The 23,609-nt window shown below is 46.9% G+C and overlaps 1 protein-coding gene across 3 annotated transcripts in view; it reads right to left on the bottom strand.

Moving 5' to 3' along the window:
- The window catches only part of ITPK1 (inositol-tetrakisphosphate 1-kinase), a 137,450-nt gene extending 117,007 nt beyond the window's left edge, over positions 1 to 20,443 (bottom strand). Inside the window, exons 1-2 of one of the 3 annotated variants that reach the window (XM_040557241.1) lie at positions 20,289 to 20,443; positions 19,783 to 19,955 (exon numbers count right to left, since the gene is read on the bottom strand). In XM_040557241.1, the coding sequence (XP_040413175.1) occupies positions 19,783 to 19,877 (95 nt within the window). In that variant the 5' untranslated portion in view covers positions 19,878 to 19,955; positions 20,289 to 20,443. Of the gene's footprint in view, positions 1 to 19,782; positions 19,956 to 20,273 lie in introns of those variants that run through there. The other 2 variants (XM_040557240.1, XM_040557244.1) reach the window with 2 other exon arrangements.
- Between the last annotated feature and the right edge of the window lie 3,166 nt (positions 20,444 to 23,609).

The following is a 23,609-nucleotide window of genomic DNA, read 5'->3' as shown; positions in this document are numbered from 1 at the left end:
CTTTCCCAGGCAGAACATTTGCACAGCTCTTTGCACATCAGATCCCTGCAGTCAGACGTGTTTCATGAAGAACGAAGCTGCTCCACACCCAGCGTGATGTAAGGACCTTGCACACAGCCGCACACCCTGCTGACTGCACCCGGGCGCTGGGCAGATGTTATCTGCCCTGCACTTGGCCCTGCAGGGTTTCCTGCTTGGTCAGCACGCGGCCGAGATGCCACAGTAAGCTGCAAAACGCACAGGCATCACATGAAGGGCAGAAACTATCCCATTCTAACAAAAAAGTTCCTCTTCTAAACCTTCCCAACCCTCAGAAATGAAAAAAGTTGCAGCTGTTATAAGAAGATAATCAAAACCTTGGGAAAGTTGCACTCTCTCAAAGAGGCCATAAACAGGCATCATCTTATTTGGATTGCACCCCAAATTATTTTCTCTAATTAGTTTCTAGATAAGAGTTCAAAAATTCGCCAGTAATATAGTATGGTGTGCTTTTTCCCCCCCTCAAGAATATTTTGACCACCTACATTTTCTTCCCTACTGAATTCTAGCGTCACCATCCACCACGTGTAAGGGAAGTCTTCCTCCCCGCTGGCCTCCACACTCCTCAGGTGTGGACCCTTGCCCCAAGGGGCACCAGAGCAGCCCAGCACCACTGTGGACATCCGAGCATCCCACAGCCCCCAAGGCACGGCTCACCGGCAGCGTCAGCCTGACAGCGCCAAGGGTGAGCCTCAATTTTGCAGCAGAACCCCCTCTGGAAGCCTGGCATGGACCCGACAAAGTCTTTGCTCGTGTGCTGAAAGCCTGAAGCCAAGTTTGAAAGCACTGGCCAGCATTTTGGTCAGGCATAACGCCTACCGCCCAGGTTACCAATTGCAAGGTGGAGTTCACAGCAGCAGCTATGTGCCCCAGAGCACTTTCAAACCACAGACCCTGCTTGCAGAGACACAGTACAGCTTTGTTTATATCCCCTTCTTACTTGTGGGTGTTCAGTCAGGAGCAATGCTGGAAAGATAACACGGACCATTTCTTTAGGATTTTCTTCCACTGTTTTCACGCTGTGGCGTTCTTCAAGAAATGCTAGCAAGGTCGTGACTAGAATTTTTCAGGAAGGCTTTTTCCGGTGAAGAATAACTTCTCTACTCACATCTCTCAAAGAAAAAAAGAGTCTACAGACAAACAATTAGGAAGTGAAAGAAAAATCTAAAACTGCATTTTTGGCCATTTAAGGCCATGAACTGAGAAAGAATGAACAAGCCCTTACGTCAAAAAACAAAACAGTTTTAATATTGTTAAAAGCAGAAAGATTTCTTTCTTTCAAGCATTTGTCTGTAAAATATTTCACTGTAACTAAGTCCTTAAGCCACACAGTCTTGCATCCTACCCCAACAACAAACTAACTGCAGATGCTTCTAAGGACAACCTGCCCACTGAACTTGCCATTAAGCTCTGCCCTCCACAAGAGGGGAAGAACTACACGGAGAATACAATAAAGATCAAATTTCTTCCCACTTTTTTCCACTGCCCTGATACTAGGATGTCTCAAAATGCATTGTCTAATGTCTTTATCCCCCTACAGCAATACATTTCTTGCGCTGTAACTTAGTGGCACCAAGGCTCTTGCACGTCTGTAGCAGTGTCAGTAGGTACGGCAGGCTTCTGCTGCCAAGTATCAGGCACCTCCACTGATGATGAACGTGCTAGGACTGTAGGGGCAACAGAAGAGTGAATGCTGCTTGCCATTGCAGACACTTCACGCAGCACTGCTGTTTCCCACCTTTCCTCTGGGTTTTGCAGAGGGGCTGTGAGCTCTTCCCTAAGGTGCTGCCCACAGAGAGGTAAGGCCAAGGTCTGCTGCTGCACCAGGCAGCTTTAGGATCAACACAGCAGGTTTCTATCCCAGATAAGAACCCCGTGGAAGCAAACAACTTTCACTCAAACCACTTCCACGAGGCACAGCTAAATGCTCAGTCCTCTGATTTTTGCCACCTCTCCCGACAGGGCCTTATCAAAACCGCCTTTCAAGGCATTACAGGCCACGCGGCTTTAGTTGGGATACCAGCAGTCTTCCTCCGTTGTTGATTCCATGACACTAAAGCAAAATCACTGTAAATCACTGGATACCAGTACAGAGAGGTTAACCGAACTTGTCCAGAAGCGAGCCTACTGGGAAAGTGCTCCTCCCACACGCACACCTTAGGGTCACGTTAGTGGTGGTATTATAGCTATCGACTCCTCCACTTGCCACATACTGTTTTACACAAACACGCAACAGATAACATCTACTTCTCAGTAATTATGTCACATAGAAACCTTCTAAGATGTTTTTTAATAAGTAGCTTAACAGATCCTCCAAGAACTGACTCCATCAAATAACTGAAGCTAGAGAGCACTACTCCCAAACAGTCACTGTCCCGTTGGAAACCTTCCTTTAAAGAAGTAGTCTGTATTTATACCATAAACCTGGATATGAAGGTGTTTTTAAAGAACCTTTTGAAGTTAAAACCCATTTTTAAACACGGAAGTTGCATATGAAATGGGTTTCAAAACTGACAACCTCTAAGGAGGACGTACCGAGTTTTCCACCAACGCTTCAGCCAGGACAGACCCCAGGGCCAGGAGCAGGGCTACAACCGCTGCCTCTCACCCTGCCCTCCACCTTTCAGCAGATGCTCTTTACCCTCCTACCCACATCACTTCTCTCTCTGAGGCCCCTCTGACCTGGGCTCTCCAAGGACTTTCTCTCAAACACTCCTCAGAGCAGAGGCTTCCCCGGCTGCATCCCACAGGCTCAGGCTCACCACTTGTCCTGCCCCCTTCTGCATCTCACCAGAACAGCCCCGTCCATCCTACACTCCTCTTGTGTGGAAGGAGCTTCTCCTCTTCCATCCATCAGCACCCCCTGCCTTTGCCTGCTGTTATTAGAAGCCCTGACCGAGCCATCAGCTCATTCTGGGACCCAAAGTCCTCAGTCTTCCCAGTCCTTGTCCAGGAGGGTCCCACTGCCATCCTGGCCACCCCTCACTCCAGTGGTACAGGACAAGGCCGCAGCTGTGGTCCTGCCCTTTGTGTCCTCCATGGCAGGGCAGTCTGTGAGGAAGGGGAGAAGCAGCTACTCGGGACCACTGTGTTCTTCACAGACAAGGCTACCAGAGCTTTCAGATACCAGTGCTCATTTTGAACGTCCTGAGCCATAAATTGACACCTTAGCTTCTGTGCTCATGCTCAAGAGGACAGTTGGCCTAGCCACCCTGGACCAGTACCACCACTGAGCAGCCCATTCAGAACGGGAGCTACTCCAACAGCGTCCTCAGCAGACTTTCACAGTCTGCTCAAGTATTTCCCCCTCTCCTCCAAACAATCCAGCCCTGATCCTTCCCTTGTTCTCAAGTTCTTCCCTTCAACACCCAACCCGACACCACACATCATCTGGCTGTCAAGATCTTGGACCAGGTTTGTCCTGTTCTACCTCTCTTCTTTCTGCAAAGCCCTGGAGGTGGCACCTCATTCACTTTCCTCTCAGTGCCTGGAACTGCTGCTCTGAATTCCCCCTTGCAAGACTTTTCTCTATGCTACAGCTGATAGCCAAAAGGAAAAGACCACATTAAGTTCTCTTCCCATTGCGTGCACACACACACAGAACAAAACAATCATACCTCGGAGAGAGGTACTCGGCTCTGGTGAGGCCGCACCTTGAGTACTGTGTTCAGTTTTGGGCCCCTCGCTACAAGAAGGACATGGAGGTGCTCGAGAGAGTCCAGAGAAGGGCAGTGAAGCTGTAGGGGGTCTGGAGAACAAGTCTTACGAGGAGCGGCTGAGGGAGCTGGGGTTGTTTAGCCTGGAGAAGAGGAGGCTCAGGGGAGACCTCATCACTCTCTATAGGTACCTTAAAAGGATGCTGTAGAGAGGTGGGGGTTGGTCTATTCTCCCACGTGCCTGGTGACAGGACGAGGGGGAATGGGCTAAAGTTGCGCCAGGGGAGGTTTAGGTTGGATATTAGGAAGAACTTCTTTACCGAAAGGGTTGTTAGGCATTGGAATGGGCTGCCCGGGGAAGTGGTTGAGTCGCCATCCCTGGAGGTCTTTAAAAGACGTTTAAATGTAGCCCTTAGTGATATGGTTTAGTGGAGGACTTGTTAGTGTTAGGTCAGAGGCTGGACTAGGTGATCTTGGAGGTCTCTTCCAACCTAGACGATTCTGTGATTCTGAGGAGACAGAAAGGACAAAGGCAACGTCTACCAAGTCAAGAACATTTATTCCTGAGGGAAACCGTGGGACACTGTCACTCCTAGCTCATTTGAAAAGCAACATGGAGAGGAGGTACAGGGCCTTGCAGCACAGTCCTAAAAAGCCTTCAGTCTCTCTGGGACTCTTCTCTCCTATGAAGGAGGCCACTTCTTTAAACTTTTGGTAACACAGGGAGGTCACCTGAACGCACCGTGTTCTGCAACAGACCATTTTCAGTCCTGCAGACCAGACAATCCACGTAAGTAGACCTCCCTTTAAAATACTAAGCTTCACCTAAGCAAATTCACAGCCTCTCTCGTTTTCACTTGGGATTTTAGATGAGACTCCTCCATGGTCTGCCCAGCGCGGGTTCGTGCCTGTGCCAGCCTCACCTGCAGGAAGCCCCAAGCACTGCTCACCGCTCGCTTCCAAGAGGTGCCACCACGTTGCTCAAGCATTGCTTTAGAAGATGCACCAAATAATCCTACTTCTCAGAAAATATGCAGTCTTAAAATCTCCTAGGAGATTCTGGGCCTCATTTAGAGGGGAAAAAATAGTTTCTTGGTACAATGGTGAACAGTGGCTTCCCTTAGAAAAAAAGGCTGCTGAGTACCTGATCTTTTCATTTTTAAAAAAGCGTGACAAAGCCGGGCTGCTACCCACATCTGATACGAGCCTCAGCCACCAATCAGTCAAGTCTTTCAGAGGTTTATTACAAGTAAAATTGTGTATAATAAACACAAAGGAGTGAAGACTTCCTGAAGAGCCAGTCACAGTAAACAGCTCTGAAGATGTGAAGGAAAATGAATCACTTCTGAAAAGCAATTTATTTTTTTTTTTTAAGTCACAGCTAAATGAGCAAGTTACACAGCACCTTTTTAGATAAGGTGCTATTAAAAGCCCATGTTTTATGAGAGTTTTTTTTCCCCCCAAAGTTTCTGTGTTTGGTAAACTGTTTTATCATGAAAAATAACTCCCATTAGCCTTAGCAGGTTTAGGGTCGGGCTCACATTTCTTTGCAGCTTTCAGAGTTTCCATGTTTCCTGTGTTTTGTCAGGTTCTGTGCATAGTTGGAGAAGAGCAGCCACAGGCTGTGTCTGCAGGGCTAGGGGGCCTTCTCTGAACTCAGGTACCCCCAGAAGAAGCAGAGAAAAATGTGATCAAGAAAACAACCCTCAGCACTGTCTGTGGTGGAGGGGATTGCTACACAGCCCCCTGGCTCCTTCTCTCTTTGCTTTTTGAAGCAAAGCTCCACTGTCAGCATATATTGAAGTGACTGGGTTAAGAAAGTCAATGCAAGAAGATGAAATCTTAGCTTGGCAAAAGCCGAGCGATCACTTAATCTGTATACGATGAACTGAAAACGTTTACCAGTCAAATAGGTCTGAGACAATCAAGAGGGCTAAAACTTTTAAAAACATGTTGCAGTCCCCAACAACTGTGTTGAAGGTTACTTCAGAGAATCATTCTGGTTGGAAAAGACCTCTAAGGTCACCTAGCCCAGCCTTTAACCTACCACTGCCAAGCCCACCATTAAACCACCTATGAGGAACTGTCAAATTTCAATGCCTTGGATTTTTAATTTTGAACCATACCTTGAAGCAGACAGACGTGAATGAAGAGCTGCTGATAAATATCAAGATAAAGTAAGAAATGCTTTGTGTCTCCTTTGAGATCCAGTAATCCTTTAACAATTTGCTACCAGCTCAGCCATACAACAGCACTGTGATGTGTTTTCATTACTCCTGCATTTGACAGGTGGAAGAAGTAAGATATTGGGAAATTCACTGACTTGCTTAGGTTACAATAAGGCCTACGACAGAGCCAAAACCCTATTGTGATTGCCAGCCCAATGCTCAATTCAAGAGGCTTTTCTCTATTCTCCCTCGGATCAGAGAACATTCCTCAATTCAAAAACTTCCTTAACACCCCCCACGCCCCAATTGTAGGTACCGATGAATACGTGGAAGAGATCAAGTATTTAAACACATTTCAATTGTTTGCAGCTCATCTATGTATACTTAGGGCTTTATTCATATTTCAAAGCTGTCTGGGCAGCGTGTTTAAAAATACCCTGACAGTCAAACCACACATTTATAGCAGAGCAAAAAAAGAGCCACCTCGCAGGTTTTGGGGATTTGCCTCGCAGGAATGTCTCCGAGTTCCCGAGCCAATGTGGGCGTCCAACACCGACATCAGACGTTCTGAATAAACAATTTAATTTCCTGACGTTGTTAGAGGGGAGGAAAAAAGCCAGGGAAAGTTTTCACATTCAGACAAAGACGTATAGAAGATGGGGGGGAGTTAACTATTTAATAGTTTTTATTTCATCAAAAGGAGATCGAGCCTTACCAAAGGAAGCCCTCATCCCTGTTGTTAATTATCGGAGCCTTCTTTATCTCCTTGAAGCCAAACTGGCTGCTGAAAACACCCCAACACAGACATTACTGCTTTAAAGACAGAACAACATTTACCAAAACCACTCTGCAGCACAAGCCTTCCTTCGCTGTAACGTTAGCAGCACTGCCAGTCTGCTCCACCTTGCCTGGATCAGCCCCCCAAAACTGGGGATCTACTTTGATTTAAAGGGGACAAGATGGAACAGGGAGATTTTACATGGACTACATGCATTTTCCACAAATAAACATTTTGTATTTCAACTTCTACTACTAGCAGCAGCAAGTGTGCTAAAAATCTATTCTTATTGGGAGTTTTCACACCCACACAGCAGTTAACATAAGGCAAGGTGGCAGCAACACTAACAAGAACAGGAAACTCAGATACTATACTTGGTGCTACAAAGACATTTCAGATCACCCTACCAGATACTTCCCTGGGTCAAGCAGGCATTCAATGGCATCATTGTAGCATGTTTTAATTACTACCTACCACACTTTTGATTCTTGGCCAATCATTGTTACCCAGCCATTCATTACACCCTTTGAGTGCCCGCTCTCGTTATTTCTGGTGCAACAAAGGAAGAGCACGGCAGCAGCAGAGGTCCACGTGTTGTTGCCCACAGGTGTACCACTGAATTCATGCCACTATGAACAAATCCAATTTCAGTCCCTGACTCTCCAATTTTCCATTATAAAAATAAAAAAGAACAAGGTCTACCTAGTTCCCAAGGAATTCAACTAGATTTCAGGCCCAGGTCTGCAGTGTCCTCAGCTCTCAGTGGGATCAGGGGAACTCAGCACCTCCACAAGCAGCAGCTTTTGAGTGTATTGGCCTAATTCACGTGCTAGGATTCCTATTTTAGGAATAAGCTCTAGGACCAAGAATTTGACTGCTGTCCAACTGAACTACAGAACAACAGGTATAGAGATGTTGATCTTACACATCAGGAAACAGCTTTGCCCGAGAAGAAATCTGTGGTAGAGCTGCCTGAGAATAACTAACTTTGTTTCCAAATTCTTTGCTGAGCTAGGAACCAGGCATTTTAATTAAGGTCTGCTAATTGCAGTTAGCGTAATTTGGGGTAGGGGGCAGGGAGGAAGTACGCTTTCCCACAGTCCACTGGTACCAAAGCTGACAGACAAAGAAAGGGAAATCATTTTAAAAATACATGTTAGGTAGAGTAAGTGTTCTACACGTGATTTGTGGTTTCAGAAACAATTTTTTGCTAGAAGAAAGCTGTGTTGTCTGGTTCTATGACCTTTTCCACAGAAACTCTAGGAACAAGAGAGAATCAGGGAAGCTCCCTGTTAACATACGAAAGAACAGCCACAGCAAGTCAGACTGACAGCCCAACCTACCCTGCCTCCTGCCTCCAATGTGGCCACAGCTTCTCTGTTTTATAGCCAAAAACACAGAAGAAACATCCCAGAACACTGTTTTTCTTCAGTGATCTCTTGCAACTAGAGCTACACTGTTTTATTATCTCTGTAACAACAGCGGAGGAAAACCTGCCAAAAAGGAGTAGGATTAAGAATTACATTTTAACAGATTACTCGAGACAAAGGACAGATCAAATCACAGCACAAATACATCGTGCCAACCCTCTCAAAACAATACCTATTGTGAGCTAAGATGCTGTACTATGCTGATCAGGAAACTCTTTGACACAGTAGCACAACAGCACAAAAATGAGAAAAAAAGGTTTCACTAGAAGAGCTGGTGGTCTGCGCGGTCCCCGTGGAAGCGACAGCCTGCTGCACCCACGGGTCTGTACAATGCACCCACAGTTATTTTAGTCAGGGAGAAAAGACAAAACACCTTAAGTCTCTCACATTCAATCACTTCTGTCTCCTTCCAGCATCACCAAAAGGCAGACTCTAAGTTGGCTCACAGGAGCACTTGCATCCATCCCACCAGTGTCTGAGGAACTTTTACAATTAAAAGACAGCAGCTGACAAGCATCAGTCACGTCAAGCCTTCTCCACTCTCCAGAGCCTTCTCAGGAAGGTCTGAGCTTGTAAGTTAGAGATCCATTTGGTTTGATTGAAATACCCAGAAGTGGAAAGAAGCTGGCTTCTACTTTAAGGCAAAGATAGACAAAAGAATCTTTAAATTACATTTAGGCCAGACAATAGTAAGATTGAGTGTTATTAATGAAAAAAAAGTCCTAATCCTCAAGAATATTCTACCTTGCAGTGAATTGACACTTGCAAACAGGCAATCCTTCACTAGCAAGCAACGAAGTGATGAAGATCAGAAGATCAATGCCTTACAGCATACCCAAAGAACAAAGCTATGATCACGGGGCATCAGGGAAGGAATCAGAAGGTGAACGAGCTAGACAGTTCTTGAAACAAAGTTAGTCCCATGCAAAAGCAATTTAAACTTGATAATAACTCTATGACCAAAGATTTTCACTCTACTCATTTGTGACTAAAACAAAATTCAAAGCACAAGTTCTCTTAGATGGTGAGAGCTGAGAGCCTAAAATAGCATCAGAAAAAGAAAGAAAAAGCAAATGGGGCTTCCACACCCTGTCTAGCAACAAGCCTGTACTTCTATCCCTCAAAGCACGCTAAAATTTTTGTTCTATAAAGGACAAGAAAAACACCAAGAAAACCTACCCTCTTCAAAATTGACTCCAATATAAACTTTGATCTCTTCCTTGGGACAGAAGGAAACGGAACTCCAAAATGACAAGCCCTAAAGTCAAACCTGCAAGCCTCTTCTCCTCCAGTAGGCCCAGCTCCTACCTGCAGTCAGTGCAGCTCGGCAGAGCTAAAGACACAGCATAAAACATGTTATCTCCACAGATTAAACCACCGTTGAGAGGCAGAAGTTTGGAAGAAAACATCTCCCAGGTGACAAAGGCCACTCACTGCTCTGTTCGATCGCCACGTGCTCTCTGCGCAGCACATGCTGCCCCGGCCCAGGGCGCAGGCAATAACACTGCTCCCCTTCCATGCCTTCCCCTCCCCTGCCAGGTCCAGGGTGCAGGTCAGCAACTACAAGTGCTACTTTTTATTTGGCCATCAGCCTTTCATCAGAACAGAGGGCTTTCTTAGTTTCTGTTTTGTTTCCCTCCATTCAAGTCTGTTTTTAAAGCAAAGAAAACTTATTTTAGAGAACTGTGTGAAAGAATGCTGAGCTGAAACAACTCTTAAAATACATACCTGAGGCTACAGAAAGGCAGCATTAACTGAAAACCAACAGGAAGACCAGAAAAAAAATACATGCTTTCAATATCGAACAAAAGACAGATACAGATTTTATTTGCAAATTAATTCTACATGTGGCATAAAGGCTAGACAGACAGGGCTTGTGTCACTTTGCAATACTAATCCTGTACTTCACTTTCAGAGGGTGCCCTTCCGCTATATGACCACGTAAGCCGGTCAGGCACTTTTCTCTCTATCTGCAAAGGGGTTTTAGGTTCCCCAAAACCCTCTGCTGTTAGCTGCAAGTCACAGATAGCAAGCACTAGATGAAGTCAGAAGGTGGCCCCTATGCTAGACCCAGCTGCTAGTTCCTCCTCTCCCTCTTTTGCAAGTTTTTGTATTTTTAGCAGGAAAGTCCCTCTTCTTTGGGGAAGAGCTTCTGAACTTCTTACACCTTTTTGACTGAAATGAATTTTTTTTATTGATCAAGAGTCAGGGTGTGTTAGGAAAATAAACACATACGCTTAAAAATAAGTAATGCCTATGCCTTTACAGGTTAAAAAAAGTAGAGAAAAACAGAAGCAACTTCATATTTGCTCATGTTTTAGTAACAACAAAACTAGAGGGTAGACAACACATGCTGATACCTTCTCTGCAGTCCTGTGATATCAGAAATGAAAGCGAGTTCAGAAAACATGTTTGAAGGTTTATGCAGAGCAGGGCCATCTGTGGCCATTGAACACAGCATCACGGATACAGCTGCTGCCAGCAGAGCCTCCAACCACCGGCGGCTGGCAGAAGGCAAGAGGCTCTGCCAGGGGGAAGGTGAGCGCGTTTGTGCTGTGCCTCGAACCTCCCCCAAGCACCTGCTGCACAACACCTCCAGCTCTGGCCGGCCGGCCCGGCTCTCCTCAGCTGGCCTCGACACCGGGCTGCCCCAACAGCCCGCGCAGGAGCAGACCTATGATCCCCTAGGACCACAGGGCCCCTTATGATCCCCCACCACCCCTCAGAGGCCAGTGGGGAGAGTGCCCATGCTGGCTGCTCTACCAGCAGGCACCGGTGCTGGATCCTCTCAACTGATACGGGCTTTCTGCAACAGCAGGGAACGGCTCTGGCGAATTGCTGACAGGCAGCTGTACAACAAGCATACCTGGCTGGGTTTAGGTGGCCATTACCAGACTCACTAGAGCACAGCATATTGCTACAAGAGGCAAGTGTTCACGACCCAGCTCTACAAGTGACGACACTTTCCGCCCTGGTAACGAAACCAGGCTGACGAGATAGAGAATAAGCAGAGTCATTATGCCAGCTCTTGTAACCACCGAAGCAATTTAGGAGGGGCAGGGAGCAAGGAGGGCCGTGCTCTGCCAGCGCAGATGGCGAAGGAGTGGCACGTTGCAAGTGGACCTGTGTGATATCATTTCCTTCCAGCGCCATTAATCACCCCAGACATCATTTGTTCTATCAACTGCTAAGCAGTTACCCCAGCACGCAGATAACTTTATCGAGGCCGGGCAGTGACAGCCATTACCGAGCACCACGCCAGGCGGGACACCTCGCGCCCACTGAGCCCTCTGAACTATCTCCTTCTGCTGCGAGGAGAGGCGTTACACCAGCACCGTCCGACCGAACACTGGGGGGAAGTAGAAAAAAGTCGCCAGCACTTTAAAACACAGGATTTCAAAAGAGGACAACGATGTTGCTCACAGCCACAACACGCAGTCCAGGCCAGGTCTCTGAAGGCACCAGGGTTTCAGCCTGTTCACATCCTGCTAGGGGCAGAAGCTCCCTCAAAGCGCAGACGCACCTGTAGTATGGCCTGACAGGGCAAACACGGGGCTTCAGAAACACTGTCAGCAGCAGCCCTGCTTCAAAGTTCAAGATTTTGTCACTTTGCCTTCTGCTACAGACACAGCTCAAGTATTTTCTCCTTCACGAAGAATCCCGTTTCACAAGGCAATGCCTGGGGACCCAGACCGAATACACAGAACTGATGCGTACAGAGGGAAAGGGCTGAAGACGGCTTGTTGACAGGCAGAAAGAAAAGCCTGAGAGGAGTGTGATGAAGAGAGAAAAGTCAATCTGTTTTTTTGAGGAGGAAGAACAGACCTCATATTCTTCCAAGCAAGCATGACTCAGCAGTGTGTGACAAGACAAAACGAGATGCGCTTATAAACCTTCACCAACTGGTATCCCAGGGGACAGGATTAAACAGCTCAACGTGAACTCAACTTGTTTCCAAGTCCCCAGCCTGGCTCTGCCGGCTGCTTTCCTAAAAGCACAGTTAGACCTAGAAATATGAATTCCTCCACTGCACTGAACAGGTCCCTGGGAGCCCCCCGAGACCTCAGCATGCTCACAGCCACCCGCTGCACAGGCAGCAGCCTGGCCACAGCAATGAGTAGGCTTCCATTTTGCTGCCAGGAATCCTTCCACCATCAGTGGCGATCACATCCCAGACAAGAAGCTCAAAGCACTGCAGTTAGGAGGAAGGAGAATGAAAACTAAGACAGCTTTACCTGGAAATAAGCCCTCTTCCCCCCTCCCCCAAATGAAACTCAATCATTTTGAAAGCCATTCGTGAAGTACATGGCTGTTCTCCAGTGGTGATTTCTCTCTGCAGAGGGACAGAATACTAGCCAGTATTTGTGCAGTGTTTGGACAGTGGGGAAACATCAGCAGCTTCCTCCTCGATCACATAAAGGGCATGACTCCTTCTGAAGGGAGCTGAATTCCATCAGTACAAAACAAAGCACTGTTTCAAGGACTGAACACTGAACTCAAAAATGAGAAAAAGATAACCATACAGAAGAGTGTTTGTTTCACAGCCCTACAGCATAGATGAACCCAGCACAGGTGCTTATTTTATCTATTATCATGCTTATTTTAGTCTTTCACAATGCTTTGCTTCCCTGTTTCCTTGGAACATGTTCAAGAATGCTGCCTCACCAAAAGGTGTCAAATTTGAGATAAACAGCACATAATCTGACCAACATCATGAGATACACTGTCAATCAATGCTTTGCAAGTGCAGTACATTAAAGCAGAGCAAACACTTTCAGCAGGCAGCTCTGAAACCCCTCTCAGGTTGAGCCTATACACTTTTAAAAGCTGAATGCATTTAGACCTCATCTCTGGGCTTCCCAAGTCTGACTGCTGAAGTAGTAAAGGTTCTTCAGACCACTTAAGGTACACAAAGAACTTTTTCTTGGACAATTTCTGCACTAATACAGATTGGACAAAGCCGCAGCAGTGACATGAGGAGAGGTCAGCATCTCTGCCCTGAAACAGAACCACAGGCTCGTGTCATTCCCAGCATGTCTGTCCAAACCCTTCTTAGAAGTTCTGAGCAACAAACTTTGCTGCCTAAATAGACAATCAGGGTACTTTTTCCAAATCCTAGCATTCCTCCTTCTTGGTGTAATTGAAGCTCACTGCTTTTTGCTTTACCCACAATGGAACCAGGAATACACCATGCTCTTTTTCCCCTACAGCAGTTTTTTAAAGTGTCCAAAGATCCGCCCAGTTCTTTATGCTGAATACCACAGTACTATTCACTGCATTTCCAAGACCTCCAATCCTTCTCACTGCTCTCCTGTGGACACTTAGAGCTGACCTGCCTTCTCCCTGAAACACGGGGTCCCAAACCAAAGGCAGGGTAAGCAGCAGCCTTATCAGCGCCATGCAGGATGGATACACCATGTGCCTGGCAGGCCACGTTCCAGCTTACGTACCCCATCGTGACATTTGCTTTTTGGCAACACCGTCAATTTGTATTCAGCTTGTGATCTGCAGAAGAATCCAGATCTTTCTCTGCCACCTGACCGAGGTTATTGTTGTTCCTTGCTGCGTATCATCTCACACAGGCTGTGGTAAGGGGATGTACCGCAGGGAGGACACAGACTTCCTGAATCCAAGGTAAATGATTGCTAGATCATGAAACAGAGTCACCATGAAAGCAGTGATTGTTACAGTCGCCTCTGCTGCCGCGCAGCTGGGCGTCGTGTTCCCATGAAACAGTTCTGCAGGCATAACACAGAAAGCTTTTCACGAGAGGGATGCCTGTCAATCAGGGCTCTCTGAGGGAGAAAACGCACATACACCCAGTTATTCTGGGATGCCACGTTTCCTCCTCTACAGGCTAATGGAAGAAGAAACAGGAACCCAAAACCACACCGAACTTTTCCTCTAAGAAACACATTTTTTACTACTACCCTCAACATGTTTTCATGGCTTATTATAAATTTTATCATTTAGCTAGTTGGGAGGTTTTGTTAGAGCTGATGTCAAAAAAAAAAAACCATACCCACCCATCCGGCCCCTGGTTGCTTCTCGTGATATCCATTGGGGGATGGAACTAGATCTTTAAGGTCCCTTCCAACCCAAGCCATTCTATGACAGTATTTCAGCCTAACACAAGCAACAATGGGAGCTATTGATCGATGCACATACATTTTATTTTATGGCCTTTAAGAATGTAAAAGTTAACTGGCACAAGCCATGAGTTTTAAAAAAGTTGTATTTAGTGATTAACAGTGAGTTGGGGTTAAAGAACGCTCCCTCCCCCACTCCCCCGCCAAGTTCTTCTTGGAAAAAATACGCAATATACCTCACAACCTGCAATATAAAGAAACGGATTAATTTAATGTCCTCAGACCAGCGTTATTCTTAAGTCTATCTCAAAGCTCATATTTAGGTTCTTGTGCACAGGTCATGCTGCAAAAGGGACCATGTATAAAGTCTAGAAAAGAAAGAGCCATACAGACTTATAGCACTGACAGCACTGTTTATACATTTTATGGCATTGATTTACTAAACAGAATAGCTTCTAATACATGCTAAAAGACAGCTGAACTATTTACCACAGACACAAAATGGGAAGAAGCAGGTTGAAGAACCAACTTAGCTTGAAGAAAAAAGAAAAAATGAGAAAGAGCAAGGTCGAGTCAGACAAAAATTTAAATAAGACATATTAATATTTTGCCAGGTAAAAAATAATTGGATGCTATGTTCAGCAGATTGATTTAGTAGCAACATCACAATAGCTTCAACATAACAAATTAAAACAAAAAAAGTGATCTGTCATACTGTCAAATGGTCTTCAGGATGAAAAGCTCTAACAGGAATTGCACACCCAAAGAAAAGCACATCCCCTTGCATAAAACCAAAACCAAGAAGCACTGAACTGATGCAGGTAGTTATTCACAAACACAGGCTCAAGTTTCAGAACAGCCCTCAGCAGCAGGTAGCACCTAGGAATCCAAACCAGATCAAGAAGCCTTACTTTCATGTGTCAATGAATGCAATCAGTTTGTCACAGATGATTTCTCAAGGGGGGCTGACAGTTCAGCTTGCTCTCTATAGATCAAGGTGACAAGGCTTTACCAGAAGGTATTCCTTATTAGTTCACTTAAATTTTCTTCCGTTATGATCGGAATTTGATTTTCTCAGAATTTCTAGAATTTCCTGAGAAATTGTTCCTTCCAGGCCCTCACTCTTCGGTGAAAAAACACTGCACAATAAAATCTGACCATAAATAATCTGGACTTTAAGATGAACAAGCACAGCTCTGCTGTCTGTCAAACTGCAGGATTTATCATGACACAAATTACATCTTCAGGCAACTCTTCAGCTCCTTTGCTATTCATTTTCTATGCGCTATAAAGAGGATAAACTGACTCAGAACCTACACAGTTACACAGGAAAGCTACCACACTTCCACAGGAACTTAAGAGGTGCACATGTGAATGCTTTTTCCCCAAATAACTGAGAAGTATCTTATAATTCCTAATGGGGTGACTTTAAATTATCTCCTCTTGGGCATGTCACTTCACCTTATAGCACTATAACTTACTCACGTAGCCATAACTTTACTGCCTCACATCTTCATGGCCCCAAAGAGGCAATATTAACTGATGACACACAGAACAGCTACCAAGGAAATGGAGGCTTTTATAGAGGCAACAGCCCCTTGTAAACAGCCACACCTCGCTAATCTGAACTGGTGCCAAACATATACAACTCATTTTTCAAACAGATAGGAGCATTTTTCTGTACTACCACTGCTGCCCCCCCTCATATGGCATGAGTCTCTTTACTCACAACATCCAAGGAGGCCTGGCAGTACATCTATGCAGAAAAAAAGAACAGTGTACAGGAGCCTTTACCACAAACTGCAGCTCACTCCACAGTCCTGTCACCTCAGTAATGGAGCGGGGCATCTCCATTTCCCTGAGCTTGCCCTAGTGCTCACGCAACCTGCACAGAGACCATCATTTCAATGTCAACAAGAGGAGCAGGGAACAGACTGGACTGAAAGTTTTTGCCAACTGCATAACCACTAAAACCAGCGTGAGACAGTGGATAAGGCCAAACAGCTGGAAGAAGGGGGAACTGTTCCTTTCAGCAGCAGCAGCAGCACACATGACAACACCAGAACTACATTTTCACACCACACGCTCCTAACTTCTCACTTAGGAGTCCCTAGAAAGCTCGCCTGACTTTTTAGCAGGCCACAGATACTCTGCATTTTACCACGAGCCAGCTACCTAAAGCTTTGAAACCGTGCCATGCCTTGGTGGAGCTGAACGCTGCGGCTCCAAGGAAAGGAGGCGGGAGACGCAGAGGCCAGGGATCCGCACGCCGCAGCCGCGGGGGGCCTGGCCACGCAGCTGCAGGTGCGGCACATATGCCAGCACGCAGGGGGTACCCAACCCCACACAAAGCACGGCGACCTAGCAGCTTTCAGTCAAAAGCAGAGGCCAACTTGGCAGCAGTAGCTTCTTTAATCGCCTCCTGACTAACAAATTGAGCGAGGCAGCAAGAGGCCTGCTCTGCGCAGAGGAGCTCAGCCCCACGCCACAGCTCGCAGGGGAGCGTCGTGGTACCGGCGAGGCTGACACAGGGGCGCGCTCCTCCCCACCGACACCGCACGCTGAGGAACGCAGAAGCCTTGCAGTGCGGACAGCTTAGGCAGAAAGCAGTCGCTGGGCGGAACTGAAAACCGGTGTGGGAAGCAGAGGCCAGACACAAGCAGGGTGACTGTCCTGTGGCGTGGTGGCAGGTCCAGAAGGAGGACAGGATTGAGCCCGGTCCCTGACCCAGGTTCAGCCTCCCTCGGGAGGTAACAGCTGCAGGCTCAAACCCAGCTTCCCCAGGCAAGCGCTCTGTCCTCTGGGTCAGCAACTCTCCGAGCACAGCCCCAGGGCTGTGGAAGCATTAAGGGTTGCACTGGGACGCAACCCAAATTGGGAACCACTGCCTGGGCTATAAATGTGGAGGCAGATACCACCACAGCCACTGCTTTCATCTCCTCAGGCTATGTCTGGGAGGCACAGACAAGGCTGTTACACTCCGTAAAGAATAAAGCCCTGGCAGGACGTCACTAGTGTGCCACAGTGAGGACCACAAGCACAGGTGAGCTCAAAGGCCCTCCATGCAAGGCCTGTTACCTTGTGAATACAAAGCTTAGGCAAACGTCCCAGACACTGTGTTCAGGCAGGACAGGCTGTTCCAGACCTACGCACCTGAGGAGATTTGTATCACAAAGCAAAAATTAAAAACAAACAAACAAAAAACCAGAAAGCAGGCGCCTACAATTTTTCCAATTTTTTTTTTCACGAAACTGCTTGGAAGGATTCAGATGCCAAAATTTAACAGGGAAACCTACCAAACCCTAGCCTAGGTTGCACATCAAAGCTGGATACAAACACCAGGACAGCACTAAGGGACCTGCCCAGTCTCTGCGGAGCACAGACCTGAAGACAGCGCTGCCTGTGCCCCAGAGCAGCACCTTCATTGCTGGTGCACTCATGCTCACTCACATCTTGTTTCAGCTAGCATTTTTCATAGCGTTTCAGTTCTGGAGTACTGCTGGAGACAAAACCTGAAACCACTCCTGTGAAAGTGGTTCAGCACTTAGACCGTCTCCCAGAGGATGGCTCAAGCTGGTTTTCAAATGTCTGTCCCTAATCCCTCTATGGCACCGGTGCCTCACACTAGAACTGGCTGCGCTGGCAGACTACAAAAAACCGAAGACTTTTCTTATCCCAACAATACTCTGGGTCTAAAAACAGCACACTTGAAGAGTTCATTAGGCGTCTTCTGTTACTTTCCTGGGTTATATAACTGCTTCATTGCAAACTCGTACAAACAAAACTGAACTTTGTAGTCATCCAGAAAGTATATCCCTAGGCAACAGGCAAATAAAATCCCAGTAACAGTCACCATAAAATACATAGAGTAGACAGACAGACACATAGTCCACTCTAACGCATGAATCACTGTACAGGAATGAGTACACTTGCCTTATTTCTTACTATGCACAATATTTCTGGTAAGATGTATGTTGAGCTTGGCACTACTTTTTCTGCCGCAATAAAATCATATAAATACACAAGTAATCAAGTAGATATTATGCACAAAATGCACGAAAACTTTGCCTAAATGAACATGGCTTCCCACTGGTATCAATGGAAGTTACCAGGATGGACAACAAAGCAACTTGCTCCAGCAACTGCATTGATCTTTAAACCCAACACTTAACTCCGCTTCTACAAACAGACTAATACTAAGTGCTTTTTAAAAGAAAATAATTGAAGCATGATCAAATAGACATATCTATCCAACATCTGCAAATGGTATTCAAAGCAAGCTTATCTTGTACAGAGTAAGGTAGCCTAATTTGCATCACAAAATTGGGAAAGCGTAGCAAGAGAGACACTTTGAGGTCAATTTTCATAGCACTGCCAGGACTTAAAACTATTAATAAATTTGTACAATACACAAAAATTGTGTATCTACATTATGAAACATAAGCATAAAGAATTTCTGAAGTAGAGAAAGTAAAGCAAGGCATATAGTCAAAAAGAGAAACAAGAACAGCGGAGGACGGAAAGTCACCTTTGGAGATTCCTAAACATAAAGTACCGCATATGATACCAGGAATGAAAAGCAAATAACTATGAGAAACTAGCTATGTACTTTCTAAGATTCCTCTTAGTTTCTGCTTATGAAATCCAACCTATACCCAACATCAAGGCCCTAACAACAACAACATTTCTCTAACGCTTATTAGAGGTTAAAGTGTATTTTCAAGCATCACAAAAAAAAAATAATCTCTTCGGCAGGCTCAGAACTTGGCATTGCTCTTCCGGAAGTATTTTGTTTGGAGAACCACATGAAATTTAAAAAGACGTTAAACCAGAACTTGAGGTCCTTTCTATATTTTAAGAAAATCTGGTAAGTTTTGCTGAGGTTTGACAGAGCAGATACAGAATGCCAAGAACACAGGCTGATGCAAAAGCTTCTGCTACTTTCTCAAAATAGTTTCCTGCTTCTTGTGCCTCCTTCATCTTTACAGAGAAGAGCCAGTGCTGCCAGCAGGAATTCAGAATGCGGGCACTGCTGTTTTTAGCACGATATGCCTTAATAAAGCGTACCTGAAGTCTTATAAAATGTATTCTGCAAAGACTTTACAGAAATTATAAAGATGATGACTTAGGACACTTTCAATTATCAAAGTTTATTTTGTATCCTTGATGTAAATGTAGTAACGGAATGAAATAAGACAAAACTGTTCTTCAGAGGCTATAACGCATGTGTCACGAGACCTTGGACCCACATGAAGTTCACGCTTACACTTCAATAATAAAACTGATTGTGCAACGCACCGCGTGTGTGAACCTCTCAGCTCCCCCGATGAAGCCCAATTACAGCTTCTCAAACCGCCGCGCACCTCGGGGAGCACGCCAGCCACAGTTACCCCGCTCCAGCCGCCTCCTCCACGTCCCAGCTCAACCCGGGCTCCCGAGGGGCCGGGACACACACGGCGGAAAGTTACCCCCGCTCATCGGGCTCGTCCCGGCGACGGCCGGGCTGCGGGAGCCGCCGAGCCCCGACCGAGGGCCGGGCAGGGCTCTGGGGCGGCCCCAAAGCGCCCCGCAGCCGCCCGGGAGGGCGCAGGCCCCGCTCCCGGCGCCGTGCCGCCCGCTTACCGGCAGAGCTCGGCGAAGGCCTGGAAATTGAGCTTCCTGATCTTCTTCTCGCTCAGCCAGTAGCCCACCCGCTTCCCCTTGAGGAAGGTCTGCATGGTGCCGGGCGCGCTGCTCCCGGGCGCCCCGGCGGCTGCTGCTGCTGCTGCTCGCACTCGGCGTCCGCGGAGCGACGGCTTTAAATTTAAAATAAAAAAAATAAAAGAGAGAGAGAGAGAGAGAGAGAGAGAAAGGGAGAGCAATCAGACGGCTCTGCCGAGGGAGGACCCGGCACCGCGCCGCCGCAGCGAGCCGGCCGCGGCAGGCCCTGCCCCGCACGGCGGGCAGCGAGCCCGGCCGGGCCACGGCGTGCCCCTGCCGCCAGCCAGAGCCCAGCCCAGCCCAGCCCAGCCGAGCCGAGCCGAGCAGAGCCCAGCCGGCACGAAACCGCTGCCCCCGAGCCGAGCCGAGCCGAGCCGAACCGTGCCGAGCCCGGGCCGCCCCCCTGCACGGACCCCGCCTGCACGGACCCCGCTGCCGGCTCGGCTCGGCTCAGCTCCGCTGCTGCTGCTGGTGGTGCTGCTGCTGCTGCTGCTGCGCGGTGCTGCTGCAGCCCCTCAGCTCCCCATTTGCCCGCTATTCGCAACCGCCTCCACTTCCTCCTCCTCCTCCTCGTCCCTCCCTCCGCCCCGGCCCCGGCCCCGGCCCCGCCCCGCAGCCCTCGGTGTGGGTGCCGGGGCGGAGGTGCCCGCAGCTGCCCGGGGCTGTCAGGGGCGGTGTGGCGGCGGAGCTGCGTCCTTCACGGCAAAAATAACTAAAATAAGTCAAGACGTGAGTTCTCGTCGCACAGCCGAGGGTCTGCCTTCTGCCAGCACTTGGCAAGCGTCTGGAAGGGTTTACGCAGAACTTTCAATAACAACAATTTCTTCTTTAACTTCTTTTTTTCATGCTGGTTGAGCACCAGCACGAGCTGGCATTCCTCCCCCCCCCCCTTTTTTTTTTGAGGGGTGCATTCCTAAATGCCTTGGCAGCTGCTCTGCCTTTGATTCCAGCTGAAGAATATCTCAGTCTGAGTTACTGTGGTACCTCACAGCCCGAGCATTATTTTCCATCCCTTCTTTCTCCCCTCAGTCTGAAACGAATATCACCCAGCCCGAATGCTTGTGGGGTGACTTGTGCTTCGGTTTTGGTTTTCTCTCTTCGGGGGTGGAAGAGTAATTCCTTCGCGGGGGTTTGGCAGCACCTGAGGCGCGGGTGATGCTCTCGGGCTGTGCTGCTGTGAGCCCTGCGCGGCTCTGGCTGCTGGCGGTGCGTTGTGCTGACTCACAGGGCCGCGGCGAGTGCGGCCTCACAACTTCGTCAGAAACCTGGTGGGAGCGTCCGTTCGAGGGAAGGAAGGGGTAAAGCCAGGGAAGCCTTAAGAAACACGAAGGGGGTCATTGACCTAGGGAGTAGGTAGAGACCGTTTTACATTCCTTTCGTTATTTACATTAACAGTGAAGTCATCCTAAGCCAAGGGTATATTTGAAAGTATGCGGGGAGTGGAGTCGCCTACAAACAGCTCACACTGAAGTTGTTGGAAAACCTATAAAGCAGTGCTCCTTGTCCATTTGCAGGAGCTTTGAATAATAAATGTTTATTTTTCTACTTCAGCTAATCAAATTATTTGCCGCTAATACGGCGTAACCTTTATTTTTTTTGGAGCACACGATCTGAGTCATATTCACGTATTTTTACACAGTTCATAAATATAATTGGAACCAGTAGATGGATGTTGGTAGCACGGTTTCTGCTGCAAAATGTTTCACTGACGTTTATACATTTCAAGAAAGCATGGTAACTTCAGGAAAATGTGTAACTCAATACAGGGCTTAATCAGACGTTATCAAAATAAAGTAAGAATCCTGAAACAGTTTATTTTCTCTTTTCAAATCAATGCTTTATTTCAGCTATCACTTCACTGGCTTTATTTTTAGACTTTATTATGATTTGCGTTGGCATATTAAGCTCAAGATTCATATTTATATCATAATGGAATATGGATGCATTGAAACATGACATAATTGAAGCCATCTTCCTAAATGATTTCTTTCTGATTTTTTTTTTCTTTAAGAAATGTCAGTTTCAGACCAATTTAAATCACAGTCTGCAGAGACAGAAAGATTTATGAACTTCTTTCCAGATATGGGAGAGCAGGTTTTCAGAGGTGTTAAGCATTCTTGGCTCTTATAGAAATGAAACAGGAGCTACAAAGTAGGAATTTGTTTTGCTCCAGTTTAGGCAAAATTAAATGACATATATCAGAGATGAGATTCAATCCTAGAAAAGAGAGAGCTTTAAATCCCTTTCAAACAGCCCTTTTTTTTTTTTTTTAAATCTTAACCCTTGAACAATTTCAGATGTGAGAAATATATTTCAAATGGTGAGCCACTGCACTGTGCTTTGCTGCATAATGTTGCTAAATACGTTACAATCCTCTGTTTACATTGCAGAGCCAGTTCAGGCAATGCCAAACCTGTGACCACACGAAGCCCCAGGGTAATGTTTACCCAATTCCTGATCAGGAGCAGGCTGATTATTCCTGTGATTTTCTACGGCCTGATGCTGTAAGCTGCAACTCATGAGCTGCTTCATGCTAATTAAAGGGGTGAGGGCTGATTAAGATCTCAAGCCCTCCAGCAGTCAGAACTATCTTCCTCTTCATCTTAGCTTCAGCTGCAGGTCAAAGCAGGTTTCCTTGTTTTAGGTGGAACCTCTCACACCTTATCTTCTGTCCCTTTCAACACATACAGGGGCTCAGATAAGGTTGGACACTTGCCACGTGGTACAAGTCAGAGAAATTCCATGGGAGTTCACTTTGGAATAACATGAGGTATCTCCATTCGTTTCGCTAGTTATTGAAGTATATTTTCTCAATGAATGATTAAGAACAATTGTCTCATCACCTGGCAGAAGTCACGACTGGATCTTTAACGGTGAGTGGAAAAAAGAAGGTGATGTTATTTTCACTGCCTGCAGTTTAGCTTTTTTCTGTTTTATTTTAACGCCCTTTCTGTCTGCAGGGCAGATGTTACTCTGCTGCAGATAGCCAAGAGGAAGGGCTGAGCCTTCAGTGCCAGGAGAGGCCTTCGCTTTCTCCAGCCAGTCCTACCACTGGGTCGGGTGATGTGCTGACAAGGCACTGCTGGAACATGTCTCTAGGCAGGAGGGAGCACGACAAAACCCTGCACAGACCGCACTGCAGCTTCTCCTTGGCTTTGAGGGATGTAAAGGAGAGCCCTGGTGTTGCACAGCATTGGGGCTGGTCCTCACCAGTGAGGCAGCTGGAGAGACGTGAACGAGAGGCATGGTGGGCTACCATTTGCTCAGCCCTCTGCCACATCCACAACAGATTCATTACTGCAAGATTGGTAAAAAGGCCAGGTGTGATCTCTTTTGCAGTGGTTAGTAGAGGACGCCTGTGAGGGAAGCAGAGCTTTTCCGGTTTATGGTTGTTTTTTGCCTACATTCTGGCAAAACTCTGCTGTTGTCTGGAAACGTCCAAATGTACTCTGGACCGGCAGCTTTTCAATGACAAGCCAGTGAAAGTCAGTACTCAGGGATGAAAGCTCATTTCTGATTTTTGTATTCCAAATCGCAGTGCCTAACTCCAGTAGAGACACAAACTTCAGCCAGCCCCTGTAGTGCTCCTGTACAGCCGGTCACGGGAGGGAGGCCCCTCTAGTGGCTGATTCAGCCCAGCTCCATCTCTCTGAATGGCCTATTGTCCCTGCAGACAGCGCAGGGGGATTAGGCTTGCTAGCTGGAAATCAAACTGTCATTTTACAGTTAACTAAGCCAGGCGTTGCTGT

Source organism: Cygnus olor, chromosome 5, assembly GCF_009769625.2.
Source record: "Cygnus olor isolate bCygOlo1 chromosome 5, bCygOlo1.pri.v2, whole genome shotgun sequence".
In the NCBI taxonomy this organism is placed as follows: domain Eukaryota; kingdom Metazoa; phylum Chordata; class Aves; order Anseriformes; family Anatidae; genus Cygnus; species Cygnus olor.
This window is presented reverse-complemented; position numbering and strand designations above follow the sequence as displayed.